At 38.4% G+C, this 15,390-nt stretch overlaps 1 protein-coding gene across 3 annotated transcripts in view; it reads left to right on the top strand.

The window, feature by feature from the left end:
* ccm2 (CCM2 scaffold protein) overlaps positions 1-14,978 on the top strand; it is a 96,373-nt gene extending 81,395 nt beyond the window's left edge. For all 3 annotated transcript variants that reach the window (XM_072557311.1, XM_072557329.1, XM_072557321.1), the window contains exons 8-10: positions 2,618-2,747; positions 4,705-4,843; positions 11,442-14,978. In XM_072557311.1, the coding sequence (XP_072413412.1) occupies positions 2,618-2,747; positions 4,705-4,843; positions 11,442-11,722 (550 nt within the window). In that variant the 3' untranslated portion in view covers positions 11,723-14,978. The remainder of the gene's footprint in view (positions 1-2,617; positions 2,748-4,704; positions 4,844-11,441) is intronic.
* The last annotated feature ends 412 nt before the right edge of the window (positions 14,979-15,390 follow it).

The raw sequence follows: 15,390 nt of genomic DNA, 5'->3' as shown, positions 1-15,390 counted from the left end.
AGTCCTGCCCATCCTTGAGCCATGTTTCTGTAATTGCTGTGATATCCCAGTCCCATGTTCCTAACCATGCCCTAAGTTCATCTGCCTTCCCTGTTAGGCCCCTTGCATTGAAATAAATGCAGTTTAATTTATTAGTCCTATTTTGTAGACTGTTTGTTTGACTCACTTCTGTTCTCAACTGTACCAGTGTCAGATTGATCTCTCTCCCCACTATCTCCCTGGGTCTCACTCCCCCACCTTACTAGTTTAAATCCTCCCGAGCAGCTCTAGCAAATCTCCCTGCCAGTATATTAGTCCCCTTCCAATTTAGGTGCAAACCGTCCTCCTTGCACAGATCACTTCTCCCCCCAAAAGAAATTCCAATGGTCCAAAAATGTGAATCCTTCTCCCATACACCACCTCCTCAGCCATGCATTCATCTGTTCTATCCTCCTATTCCTGCCCTCATTAGCTCATAGCACTGGTAGTAATCCAGATATTACTACACTCGAACCTCCTTTTAAAATTCCTGCCTAACTCTCTGTCATCTCCCTCCAGAATGTCAATCTTTTCCCTTCCAATGTTGTTGGTTCCAATGTGGACAATGACCTCTTGCTGGCTCCTCTCCTCCTTGAGAACATTCTGCACCCTCTCTGAGACTTTCTTGATCCTGGCACCAGGGAAGCAACACACCATTCTGATTTTTCGCTGCTGGCCACAGAAATGTCTGTCTGTACCTTGGACTAGAGAGTCCCCTAACACAATTGATCTCTTGGAACCTGATATACCCTTCATTGCATTAGAGCCAGTCTCAACACCAGAAACTTGGCTGTTTGTGCCACATTCCTCTGAGAATCTGTCAGCCCCTACATTTTCCAAAACAGCATACTGTTTGAAATGGGTATAGACACAGAAGGCGCTGGTGCTAATCGCCTACCTCTCTTACCTTTCGTGGAGTTAACCAATCTATGTGTGCCTGAGACGCTCTCTCCTCACCCCCGCACCCCTCCTATAACTGCCATCCATTGCATACTGTTGCTGTTGCAAATTCCTCATTGCTTCTAATTGTCCAACCGATCTATTCGGTCTGATGAGATTCGCAACCAACAGCATTTATTGCAGATATAATCCACAGTAACCATTAAACTCTTTAAACTCCCACATCTGACATGAAGCACATATCACTCTACTAAAGGCCATTTTTGCTCCTTCACAATCTATAGACCCAGAAAATAACAGTCTTATTCCTCTACAAAACGCTGACCCAGGTTAAATTAATAAGTTATGGCTTATATTTTAAGTTTAATCAAGCGATCTATCTCAAAAATTTTTTTTAAAAAGAACCCACTCTATTCACTACTGCAGACTTTCTGTAGGTCCCACTTAAAAACAATACACTTACCTGCTTCTGTGCTGCGAACTTTGCCCAAACAGTTTCTTCAAGATCAATTGTGAATTTCACGGTTTGTTAATTTTCCCAGATGCACTCCGATGTCCAGAGATGCATGAATTCAAACAGCAAAGTCAGTAACTGTGCAGGTTCACTGCTGTCAATTTCTCTTTCCCCCCCCTCCCTATTTTCCCCCTCCCTCCCTTCCTCTTTTCCCTCTCCCTCCCTTCCTCTTTTCCCTCCCCCCCCCTCTCCCCCCCCTCTCCCCCCCCCTCTCCCCCCCCCTCTCCCCCCCCCTCTCCCCCCCCCCCCCTCTCCCCCCCCCCTCTCCCCCCCCCCCCTCTCCCCCCCCCCCCTCTCCCCCCCCCCTCTCTCCCCCCCCCTCTTCCCCCCCCCTCTTCCCTCCCTCTTCTCTTTTCCCTCTCTCTCCCTCTCTCTTCCCCCCTGCATTTAAAGAATTTAAAGAATCACTTGTGATGTAGACTTTTGGAAAGAATAGGAAGGTCAGTTATTGCTTGGAAGTTTCAAGTTGAGGTTCATATACAGCAATTGCTACAGTGTGCCATAGGTTTGTATGGACATTTAAACAGAAGTAAACCAAACACTGAGCTTCATGTTGTGCAGTTCTAGTCATACAATAAGAAGGATGTAGAGATACTGGTATGGACGCAGAGAAGACTTTCAACAATACATATATATAGGAAAAAGATTGACAGGGTGAATTAGATGGGAGAAGAGGGCTGATCTCGTATTTAAAATTATGAATAGCTTTCTTTGTGTATAGAGAAAATCTTGCCTTTTGTGGGAAATAACATAACTAGAGGCCATCAGTCTAAGAAAGCTACTGAGGAATCCAGTTGGAAATTTGTAATACATGAGAGAACGTTGCGAGAACGTGGAACTTGTTACTACAGAATGGTTGCATAGTATACAGAGATAGGGGAACCTGGTCAAGCAAGAAAGAGGAAAGCATTGATTGGTATGGTAGACTTAGGTCAGGACGATTCATATGAAACATAAGCATTGGCATGGACTAATAGGGCCAATTGGCCCATTATGCAGTTTTGTGAAATTTTCTATGTAATTTTGTACTTGGAGTTTTGCTTATTGCAGTTAAATGTCAAAATTTGGTAATTAGATGCATTTCACAATGTAAAACTGAATCCAGTATTTTGTGCTTTGGATTAAAGTTCATTCTTCTTGGCTGTTTAGGTCTCCATTTTTAAAAGTTTCTTTTGGTTCACTCAGGTCTTTTCAGGGTTCAGATGCAGGAGGAAATTCACCATCTTCAACTCTACCATCACCTCAGATCAAAAATGTTAGTGACAGTGAGCTCAGTACTTCTGCAGCTGAATTGCTTCAGGATTACATGATGACAGTAAGTTGCTGCTCCTGATGTCAAAACAAACATTTTCGTTTTTGGTTATAGTGATAAAACGAAATACTGTTTCATACTGAAATTATTACTTTTGTGGTAGTGGTTTATCTAATTGCCTATCATTTAAGGTCAGTGGAGTTGAAGGACTCCTGGTTCATCCTCAATATATCCAGCAGAAAGGGGAGCTGTACTATGCTAAATTCAAGGACGTTCAAATAATCCTGAAAACATGAAGACATGGAGAACAATGATGTAAACCCTTCAGTTTTAAAGGATGTTTACAAACATTTTTTACTGTATTTTTTTGCTATCATTCTAGATTAAACTTTATAATTTTTTCATGCACTGAAATTTGATTGCTTTGTTCCCTGCCCCCACTACTTGGTGTAAATGATCCATAAAATAATAAGAAATGCGAGTTGTCATGTGTTTGTCATTCACCTATTTCATGTTTTGTACATCATAGATCTTGTTCTTTTTGGGATATTTCTGCTTCACTGCTTAAGATCTATAGGTATATAGTGTAGCGGACTAAATATCTTGGCCTTGATTTGGACTATACTCAAGGTAAATTACAACTCTCCCCTCTTTTAAGTAGGCTGAGAAGTTAGAAGCTAAAGAAATTCTGAAATTTGATCTCTTGAACGTGCAAATAAATGTACAGACATCCGTCTCAATGTGTTATCTGAATCATAGCAATGACAATGTTATATGGTATTTTGACTTATGAATTCTGTAATTTTTACCTTTTTTTATGGACTAAGTCTAATCATGCTCCAGTTTGATTTTTATTAATATTTTGCAGTGTAGGAAAGTCTGGAAATGCATTAAACTGGATATATTCGGTCTGTAATGACCAACACCCCTAAATCACTCAATTGTTGTGTTTTTGGTTTGACATGCTTGCTATAGCTCACAAATTGTATTTAATGAGACAGTCAAAATCATTTGGTAACACGTGCAATTGGTAATAGTTGCAGTTTCAATAAACCCAACAATAATAAATGCTTTAAAACCTTTATATTATTATTTTGTAATTGAGGAATCTTAAGAGCCCAGGTGTTCTTTCTCCAAAAGAATACTTTTCTCCAAATGATTTGATGTTCATATTGTAACTTGACCATTATTGCACAATTGTTTGACAGTTGTTTTTTTTGTGACAGTGAATCCAGTTTAAGGCATTGAATATTTTTCTACTGTTTTTAAAAACTTGGAGTTGATTTAGATATTTGAAATTGTTTACTGCTGCTATAACTAGAAGTATTTAAGTTCTAGTATTTGGCAGAGGAGGTCTACTTCTGCATATTCTGTATGCAGAAAACATTGGCGATTTGAAAGTATAATTCTTTTCAGTGAAACCTACATACTACTAACCTGGCAAATCAGTACTGCGGCCACCCACCCTAAACTGGGTACAATGTAAATTCAACGTGCAATTGCTTTTTTTAAATAAGGAAGATGACAAATGGTCGTAGGTAATACTGGTTTTGATTAACTTGAATGGCTTTGTTTGGAAATAAAGTTGTAATGTTTGAGGCTCGTTGCTTATGGACATTTGCTTGTCTATAATCTAATAGATTTGCCATATTGTCATATGAGCAGTTATCCAGTTCTGTGATTTTTGATTGAATGTGCCTGAGAAAAGTGAATCTTCTACAAATTGTACTTCAGTAATCCAGTGACAGTGGACCTATTGCTGGACTGAAGAATTTGCAAGACCATATGAGGTCTCATGTCAGGATCAGTGCAATGAAACAGAAAACATTTGTTTTACAGAATCTACATCTCTTTAGTTGCCACCACAGCTCTAGTTGCTTTGTCAGTGTTAGTTTGGCGCACACTTTTGTAGACAAAGGAGGCACGGTCCTGCTAAGGAAGGTGTGTAGGGACTGATTTGATAGTTTCTTGTCACAAATTTTGATCTGATATGTAGTTAATTGTCAATTCTGTTTTGCAGCTGAGAACGAAGTTAACATCTGAAGAAATCCAGAAGTTTGCTACACTTCTACACGAGTATCGCAATGGAGCCTCAATTCACGAATTTTGCATCAGTCTTCGACAGTTGTATGGTGATGGTAGAAAGTTTCTTTTGCTTGGTAAGTTACATGTCCCATTTAGAGTTAAACAGTAATTTTTTTTGGTGTGTAATGAGAATTTGTATTTCTTGTGCATTGACAAAGCCAATTCAGTTTTAAGAAAATCATAAATATTTCATTGATACTTTGACTTATTGTCAGATGTACAGATACATAATGTATTGTATTGCATGCTAACCTGACAAATCATGCCTACCTTAAGTACACCAGAGCAATAAAACAATGCAGAATATAGTGTTACAGCTACAAAGAAGGCACAGAGAAAAATCAACTGAGGTATGTTCATATGTCTGAGAACCATAGGTAAGAAGCTGTTCTTAAATCTGTTAGTATGTGTTTTCAAACTTTTGTATCTTCTGGAAGGAGATGGAAGAGCATATAACCATGATGAAGGGGTCTTTGATTAGGTTGGCTACCAGGAAGTGTGGACAGTCAGTGGAAGGCTAGTTTTCATGACGGACTGGGCTGCATTCAGAATGCTGTATAATTTCTTGTGGTCTTGGGCAAAGCAATTGTGATGCATCCAGATAGGGTACTTTCTTTTGGTGTATCTTTTAAAAATACGTAAAAGTCATTGTGGAGGTGCAGAATTTCCTTATAAAATTCCTTATAAGGAAGTAGAGGCATTGTTTCCTTGATTGTAGCATTGACGTGGATGGACCAGGATAGATCGTTGGTGATATGTACTCTCAAGAACTTGAAGCCCTCAACCATGCCCACCTCAGCACCATGGATACAAACCAGGAACATGTCCTTCGCTCCGCTTCCTGAAGTCGATGACCAACTCCTTTGTTTTGCTGACATTGAGAGAGAGATTAACAACAACTGCAGATGCTGGAAATCTAAAACCTAAACAGAAATTGCTGGAAAATCTCAGCAGGTCTGGCAGCAACTGTGGAGAGAAATCTGTTATCGTTTCAGGTCCAATGACCCTCATCAGAATCCTTTTTAGGGTGATGTCATCAGCAAATTTATAAGCTGAATTTGGTCACAGTGGTGACTGTGTAAGGAGTGTCGGAATAGGCAGAATAAACAACCTTGCAGGCAACTGGTGTCGAGAATCATTATGGAGGAGATGGTGTTGCTTATCCTTGTTGATTGTGGTTTGTAGGTCAGGAGGTAGAGGATCCAGTTGCAGAGTGGCGAGCAGAGTCCTAGGTCCTGATTTGGTAATGAGTTTTGTTTGAATTGTCATGTTGAATCCGAGTCAAAGTCAATAAATAGGAGCCTGACATAGATGTCCTTATTATCCAGATGTTCCAGGGCTGAAGGTAGGGTCAGGGAGATGGTGTCTGCTGCAGACCTGTTGTGACAGTAGGTGAATTGCAAAGGATCAAGGCAATCTGGAAGGCTGGAGTTAATGTGTGCTCCTACCAACTTCTCAAAGCAGCTCGTAATGATGGATGTCAAAACTACTGGGCAGTAGTCATTAAAGCGTGTTTTCATAGGCACTGAATGATAGTAGTCTTATTGGAGCAGGTGGCCAAATCACATTGTAGTGAGGAGACTTTACAGATGTCTGCGACTACTCCCGTCAGGTGGTCCGCACAAGAACTAAGTACCTAGTCAGGGGTCCATCAGGCCAGTTGCTTTCTGTGGGTTCACCTGAAGGCCAATCTGACATCAGTGGCTGTGGATTCAGGGCAGTGAAAATAAGCATTGAGCTAATCAGGGAGGTTTGCATTGTTGTCAGCAATTCTACTCAAATTTACCTTTTATAGCCTGTTTATATCATGCTGGCCTTGCCACAGTTGATGTATGTCAGCATGGGACTTTAGTTTGGTATTGTCCTTTGGCATCCCTGATGGCTTTGTGAAGATCATAATGAGATTTCCTGTGTGAGTCAGGGTCATGCAGCTTTAAGCCGCAGACCTGGATTTCAGTAGAGAGTGGGTCTTCCAGTTCATCTGTGATTTCCAGTTGGGGAACACTTGGATTAATTTCTTTAGCACACAGACCTCTAGATGGTTACTGATGAAGTCCATGACTAGTGACATACTCAGATTGGCTGCTGAGTTCTTGGATGTGGACCAGTCCACTGACACCAAGCAGTCATATAGATGCTCGTCCTTTACCTCAGATCATTTAATGTACGACTTTTTGTTCTGGATCTTTGCACTTCAGTTCCTGTTTGTAAGCTGGGAGAAGGAGCATAGCCTTGTCGTCTGATTTGTCAAAATGTGGATGGGGCATGGAGCAGTAGGTATCTTTGGTTCTATAGCAAAGGTCCAGGATGTTTGGGCCTCTGGTGGGACAGGATTCCTGTTGGTGGTACATGGTAGTACCTTCTTGAGGTGGACTGGTTGAAGGCCCTGGCTACTATAAGTAAGGCCTCAGAATTCTGTCTCAAAGCTATTTTATTGTAGTGTATATTTCATTGTGTGCTCTTTACTTCTGCTATCCTGACAGCAGTTTACATCCCACTCCATGCAGAAGTGAACTCCCCATGGCAGGTAGTAGGGTCAGCACTTCACCATTAGATGTTCTAAGTCTGCAGTGTGGTAACTGACCAGGGTCATCCTGTCAGAGTACCAACAGGGGTTGATCAGGAGGCCAGCCCCTTTGACATGCCCAAGGACTCCATGTGGTACATTTTGGTGGATTGGGAAACTTTCCATTTGTAAGGCACAGTCTGGTGAAGTAGAAGTTAGCCATGTCTATATAAAGCAGATATCTTTTATAATTCAAATTGTACAGAAGCCTACTGAATGGGGGACTGAAATATTAGTTTTAATATAATTTTCACAAAGTAATTTAACCTTTTATTAGAAACAAACTTAGTCTTTTTTTTCTGGTCAGGCTCACCAAGAACAAAATACTGCAGAGGTTTTAACTATGAAATAAAAACAAAATATTTGAAGTATATGATAGTTCTAGCAGTTTGTCTGTTTTGGAGTTTGGTGGGGTTTGGGTGTAGTAGGGGTGAGAGGAAAGGGAGAGAGAGATGAGAACATTTCTGTGTATCCCTTTATCTGCAGGAGAGGAGTACTTGGAAATCTAGTAGCAAGAAAGGGGACCGTTAAAAGAAAAGGAAGCTTTGGGAATAGGATAGATGGTAGGGAAAATAGTAATGAAAAATATTTATCTCTGTCATTTTAATGTTTCCTGTCTTCTGCATAAACAATGCTTTTCATTTATTCTATCCTTCCAACTTAGAACTGTTGCATCTTTTAAGCAATTTCAGTTCTGAATGGTCATCAGCCTTGAAGCATTTACTGTTTCCTCACTCCACAGTTGCTGCTTGATTTGTTGAATGTTTCTAGTATTCATGCTTTTTTATTTCATATCTATACAACTTATGAAGCTGTACTAAGAAATGTCATTACTCTTCATAAATAATCGTTGGGACAAATGTCATGTTTAATGATCAACTTACCTGTTGTGTCCTCCATTAGTTTTTAGATTAGATTCCCTACAGTGTGGAAACAGGCCCTTCGGCCCAACAAGTCCACACTGACCCTCCAAAGAGTAACCCGCCCACACCCGTTTCCCTCTGACTAATGCATCTAACACTATGGACAATTTAGCATGGCCAATTCACCTGATCTGCACATCTTTGGACTGTGGGAGGAAACCCACGCAGACACGGGGAGAATGTGCAAACTCCACACACAGTCACCCGAGGCTGGAATCTAACCTGGGACCCGGGTGCTGTGAGGCTGCAATGCTAACCACTGAGCCACCATGCCACCCTATTGTTGACACTTTTAAAAAATTCTTTACTTTCACTAAAGAAACATGACTATCCATATTGTTTCACTAGCTTTCCATATTGTTCCTTTTAATTTTAAGCTTGAAAAATTATGTTCCATCTGAATTCTCAGTTGGGTTGGGGGTGTGTGATGGTTGAAAATGGAGCCCAGAGAGAAAATGCCTGTTAGGGAGAAACAGAGATGGTAATTGTATGCTCAGAAGAAAGAAAAGCTGATCATGGGGACTGGAAGTAGGTGAAAAAGGATTGGCGCTGTTGAAACCACATTATGAGCAGTGCAATCTCCTTTGCATTGGGGAGGTGAAACGCAGACCTGAGCAACTGCCTTGTGAAACATTTGCATTCTGTCTGCATGCCAATCTTTATTTCCATCATTATTTTGGTATCCATTTTCCACTTTTTTTCTTTCCACTGAGCTTTGTCTCCTAGTTATGTTGCCTTGTATCCCTGTGGGTTCCATCTCTCACTCCCCTTTTTCTTTCCCCCAGGCCTACCACCGCACAATACCACTATTTCCTAGTTATTGGAAATTTGGAAAAGGGTCATTAAATTTGTGACATGAACTCTGCTTTCTCTCTGCAGATACTTTCAAACCTGCTGAGTTTCTCCAGTAATTTGTTTTTGTTTTACTAACAACATCTGCAATTCTTTGTTTAACTTTAGAGCTAAAATAGCACTGCATTTTAATGCAATATTAAATTTAAATCCTTTAATAGTTTTTCATCCAATTTTGCAGTTAAGCAGTAAATTTCTTGTTTTGTATTAAAGTTCACTTGCCACTTAACTGCCTATTCTGCAAGTTTTCTAATGTTGGCTTGTATTAAGCTTAATTGCTTAACTGTTTGAGGAGCAGTCACTCAGTATCACTTGCAAAATCTGACTAAATTTAATCTCTGTGAACCACTGATTCCTGCATTCCAGAACAGATAATTAGACTTTACTCTGCACTTGTTTACTTTCTTTTTCATCCAATTTGCCATTTTCAACTATTTGTCCTCTCCCTCCACTTGTTCAAGCCTTTATGCCAAGCCTGACTCCGATACTTGACTTGCTTTTTTTATGTCAGTCCCACGCACTGCAATCTGCTGCATCACTCTTGCCAATTTTAAGTCTTCAAAAGAAATCCTGTCAGGTTAGTTAAGCGAAACTAGCTTTTTGGAATAATGTTGACCCATAGATTTTCCATCTATATATTAGTATTGATTTCATACTGGTTCCAGCATCTGTCCTACAGATGATAAATTAATTGGCCAATAATTTCAGGCTTCCCCCTTCCTTTAAATATCAAAATGATATTATCTGCCTTTCCTAAAACAATACACTTGATTCTACAGAACTTTTTTTCTGTATTTGTAAACTAGTGTCTCTGCTGTCTCCTCTCTCTAGATTCCGTCAGTATGCACTTATGAATATCATCTGAACTCTGGGGACTTGGCCTCTTTAGTTTTGTTTAAGTATTTTTTTTCCCCGTCCCACTATTAACCATTTAAACTCATCGTCTAATCGAGTCATTTAATGAAGTGTATGTTCCATTATCTTTTAAGTACTGAGGTAAAATCATTAGTCAGTTTTATTTTGAGTTTATCTTGCTCATCCTTTAATTGCTATACCTGACGTGACTTTTATTGAAAAATGTTTTCACCTTTTGACTGACTTATGTTGCACTTGTTTAATCTATTATATAAGAATTTTATCTCTTCCTTTTTAGATTTAATTTTCCTTTTGAGTTTTCTAGTTTTGCAGGTACAGCCAGTTCTTCTATGACCTGATGGTTACGTTCTTGTGCAATCCTAAGTTATAGACAGATTGTGTTTCAGAAACAGCACTTTAGTGTTGACGATGTAATAGTGTTGCAGCCAATACATTTTAAAACTTCGTGCTTTAGATACAATGTCCCTGATTCAATTCCAGCAAGTTCGGGTTGACGAAACGCGTTATAGCAGAACAAGCTGTACTTCATAATTATCGTGTTGTTAATGGAATAAATTCCTGTTGGACTCTCTTGCTCACTTAAAGATTTTCCATGATTTCCTTTTTCACCAAGATTTTTCTTATTTTATTTGGTTCTACCTTCTTCAATACAGCGCTTCCCAACTCTCTTCCTAATGCAACCCGCATTTCAAAGCTTGAATGTTTTTGTACCCCCTCAGTGAGAACCCATTAGAGCAGGAGTACGGTTGTTAAACTTGGTTTGAATTCCACCTTATATTATTGTTTCAGATCTCGTGGCCCCCAAATGTTAGCGCACTTTGAGTTCTGATTTCCACGTTTGGGAATCCTGACTTAATACCATTTCAGAGAGGTTTTTTTTGGTTGCAAATAATGTTTCAACTTTATGTTCCGGGCATTTAGCCCCACTACTATAATTTATTTGTGAATGTTGTTGTTCCTGAACTTTATTTTCATTAGAGCTGCTGTATCTGATGATTATATAAGAATTCTCTTGGATTTCATTTGGGATCAATTTAAAGGGGAAGTGTTGCATGTCTGTCTTGAGGTAATTATAATGAAAAGATATGGCAGCATTATGTGATGATACAGTTTGACCCTTAGTTGTGTGGAAGCCTTCCAGTGTAAATTGAAGGCAACTGCTGCACTTTAGTGACTGACTTGGTCTTGAACAATTGACAATTAGCAATGCTGGAAGTGTACTTACAGATGTGATTATTTTTACTATGCGTTCTACCAAATTTAAGTCCAATTTGTAAATTTTAGACATTTAAATACTAATTTGAATACATGCAGACTGATATAGTTGTCTTCCTCTTCAATAGAAATATGGGTTGAGGTGTTGGGTATATAAAAGAAAAATTAATTCAAAATTCTACTAAGAGGCTTGCTTCTGTTTTGTTTTTTTGTAACAAAGTCATGTTGTTTATCTTCCAGGACTCCGACCTTTCATTCCAGAAAAAGACAGCTTACATTTTGAAAATTTCCTTGAAACTATTGGTGTCAAGGATGGAAGGGGCATTATAACAGACAGTTTTGGCCGATACAGAAGGACTTTGAGTAATGCATCCAATTCAACTACAAATGGCAATGGAGCAACTGCAGGCTCAGATGATCAGTCTGTGCCTTCTGAAGGTGATGAATGGGATAGAATGATCTCTGATATTAGCCATGATATAGAGGCCCTTGGCTGCAGTATGGACCATGATTCATCTTGAAATGAAATTTGCACATCCAGTTAGTAGCCGTCAAACTTCTTTCTTATACCGATGTGTTCTTAAATGAAGTTTACTACAATGTGAATATTTAAATGGATTGTTAAAACATTTCTAAAAAATGAAGAAATCAGGCCATAACTTTTTTTATTGCTGAGAAACTGCTTATTTGTATTGAAATCTTTTGTAACAAAGCAAATACCTGTTAGGCTTGCTTCTTCCAGTCGTGAGCAAGACTTTCCTTGTCATATCACGTGGTTTTGTATCTGAACTGCACAATGTTACATATTGCAGTATACTGTGATGTCAGGGATGATTTGATTCACTTCTGGACAGATTTTTCATTTTCAATCCAAGACTCCAAGAAGTTGAAATTTATGTCCCATTTCTGCTCTATGGTGTTGCAGCATGAGGTGATGTCTGGTGCTTGCAAATAATACTGCACACTTTGAATTCCTGTAAATCTTGGCTGCATGTTCAAATGTAGCTGCTAAAATTTGCCTTGTGACCAAACTAGGCAACATATTTCCATTCTTCTCATGGGAGGTGCAGAAAAGCTGGTATGTGATTGTGAAAGTTGAGCTTGTATATAGTTGGAGTGCATTATTGTGATTGCAAATAACTAAAATTTTGGTGAAGACAATTGACAGAAGAAAAATTGGCATTTTTCTTAAATGAAGAGAACCATGCTGCAGATTTTATGTTCTGCTTTCAAATATCTGCTTTAAAAATTCCTGCAGTTGTCTGCTATTCCTGCAATATTTATGCTCTACTTCCATTTTCAAATAAGGGAAAGCATTATCATTTAAACTTGTAGAGTTTTATACAAAGGTTTAATGTTCTGGTGAAATGAACAGTAAGGTGCACCATAATGGTGTGTCTGTATATTGATACTTTTCAAAATGTCCTTTCTATTTCTGCACACCCAATGCAAGGATTTTTAAATTTTAAATTCTAATTTAAAATAAGGGCTATTTAATTATAGCCCATGCAAATTTTTCATGTAATATGCTGTATTTACTCTCCCATTTAATGAAATTTAAAAGGAAGAAAAATGTTCATGAAACTGGAGATGCAATTTCAAATTTTGGTTAATAGTCAATTTGGATGCTGTATTTATACTGCATTTAAGCAACCTTTCTTAAATATTCTATTTGTTTATTGGCATGATTCAACATTTTACCAATAGATGTACTGTATTGTATGTATATGTGATAGTGTGCAGTGGATAGAATGTATGAAGTTAATATGCATAGCATGTGGAAACAAGAAAACCTCAAAATCAATCTGAAAGAATGGATTTGCTATTACTGCCAGTATAATGGTCTTTGGAGCCACTAACTTTTTTATGGAGTGTTGTCAGATGCTTCAATATCCCATTCATTAGTTTGTAGTGAAGTAACTTGGTAACAGTGCTTCAGGTGATTTAATTTTATGCTTGGTTTGTAAACCTAAATGTAATATTATACTCTAGCAAGATCTGTTAAATCCACTTCAGTGTCCCTTTCAAAATATTTTAGTGTCGTAAATTCAGATATGAATGAGTTGAAAACTACTGGCATTGTACTGGCAGACTGCATGGTGGGTTTCCCGATTTGGATGCTTAATTAATTGTACTTACCGAAGGAAGTGGCTGTGTGTACCATGTCGTTATGTTGATTGTTGTCTTTTAAATATTAGGATGGAGGTAGGGTAAAATACAACTGTGTATCAGTGAAATATTTCAAGTACAAGATGATGTAAATGTTTGAACTTTTCAGGTACAAGGGATATCAAGCTACCCTCTTCGGATATGAATATTAGATGTTGTTTTCTGCATCACTTGCCATGATTTTACTCGGATGTTTTGTTCCATTGCTCCATTTGACTGAAGTTGATCTTTTGTTTCCTCCAGTCTGTTCAGAAAGTTGCCCATTTACTTTATGTACAAATATGTACGATTTTGTTTGTGATTTATCATTTTTACACTGTATAGAATATCTGCAAAAGCAATTCACATTTGTAGCAGGAAAGGACCTGTGCATGTTTTTTAATGCTTTACTTTTTTCAAAGTGCAGTCTACTGTTTGTTCCATTGGCCAACTACTTCCAACTATTCTCAATCAATTATCTGGTTTATCTGGCACAGCCCAGAAGTTCAAATACAGATAAGCCAAGGCTGAGATTCCAACACCAGTTTACTTCAATGAAAAAGCAATCTAACCATCCAAGCTACTACAAACACACCTGTCATTAGTAAATCAGTAGTGCAGCACCATTTCGGTTTCATGATCTGGCTTGTTCATATAGTAAAGCCTTTAGCTTGGGCTTTTGTAAAGGTTGAATGTCAAGCTATATCATCTTTTCCTGAGTGAAAGTGAGGACTACAGATGTTGGAGATGAAAGTCAAAAAGTGTGGCATCAAAGAGCGCACATCTGAGAAGCAGGAGAGTCGATGTTTCAAGCATAAGCTCTTGTTCAGGAATGATGAAGAGCTTATGCTTAAAATGTCAACTCTCCTGCTCCTCAGATGCCACCTGACAGGCTGTGTTTTTCCAGTACCACACTTTTTGACTATATTTTCTCCTCCAACATTGGTATACCAAGAGAAAATTTATTACCAATGCCACTGAAATTACTTGAGCATTGAGGTGGACAAGGATAACATGGAAATTGTTACTTTGAATGCAGGACATTTAATTTTAATCACCTGTCCCATTCTGCATGGGGTCATTTTCTGTTATAAATCTAACTAATTCAGGATAACTGGAGAGGTAGGTGTAATGGTGAGTGAGAGTGGAACAATTCTTTCCGGATTTTTTTTGATAGTTTAATTGTTTTGCTTTAAAAGTAGCAGTATTATAATTGTGATTAAAGGATAACACAGTAAAACAGCACACTTCATGTAATATTTATTCCTGATGCCTGTTAAAAGGCATGATGACAGAACTGAATTTATCTTTGCAGGGTATTTTGGGACAGCAGTACATTTCGCACTTGCAAGTATAAAATAGATAATTGGTCAGTGAAGCATGTTAATGCAATAATTTGAGTTTTACTTCGTACAGATTTGCTTTCAATATCCATTATTTGCTTAATGCAAATTCCGGCCATGTTTGCCAAAAATATTAATCAGGTCAATATTATTCCCTAACCATAGGGACTATGACTGTCTTTAGCACAAGTACGAGAGCTGTAATATTCCACTTTAGGTCAAATGCGTATTTATTTTGGGGTCTATTTATGTCCAATCTGTTTAATAAAGGAGACTTTGCATCTTCGTCATGTTTCTGTTATACCTATTGGTCAAATTCTTAACATTACTCCATGTTTCCTTTCTTCATGTTGCTTATGTCTGTACTAGTAATTTATCTTAAAATTGTTTTTTTAATTTTATAGCCATAACAATCCAAAGAAATCTGCAGTGCCTTAGTCACAGTGTGCAGGAAGTCAGTTTTATCAAATATTGATGGTTTTAGTGTAGAGCTAGAGTCCTACAGGACGGAGACAATCCCTTTGATCCAAATTGGTCCAAGCTGACCAACATGTCCATCCACGCTCAGCCCATTACCCTGCACTTGGCTCATATCCTTCTAAACTTTTCCTATCCATGTATTTTTCCAAATACCTTTTTTAAATGTTAATGTACCCACCTCAACTACTTCCGCTGGTAGCTCATTCCTATGCATTCCA

The sequence above is a fragment of the Chiloscyllium punctatum genome, chromosome 3 (genome assembly GCF_047496795.1).
Source record: "Chiloscyllium punctatum isolate Juve2018m chromosome 3, sChiPun1.3, whole genome shotgun sequence".
NCBI lineage: Eukaryota > Metazoa > Chordata > Chondrichthyes > Orectolobiformes > Hemiscylliidae > Chiloscyllium > Chiloscyllium punctatum.
The sequence above is the reverse complement of the archived record's forward strand: the minus strand, read 5'-3'. Positions and strand labels throughout refer to the sequence as shown.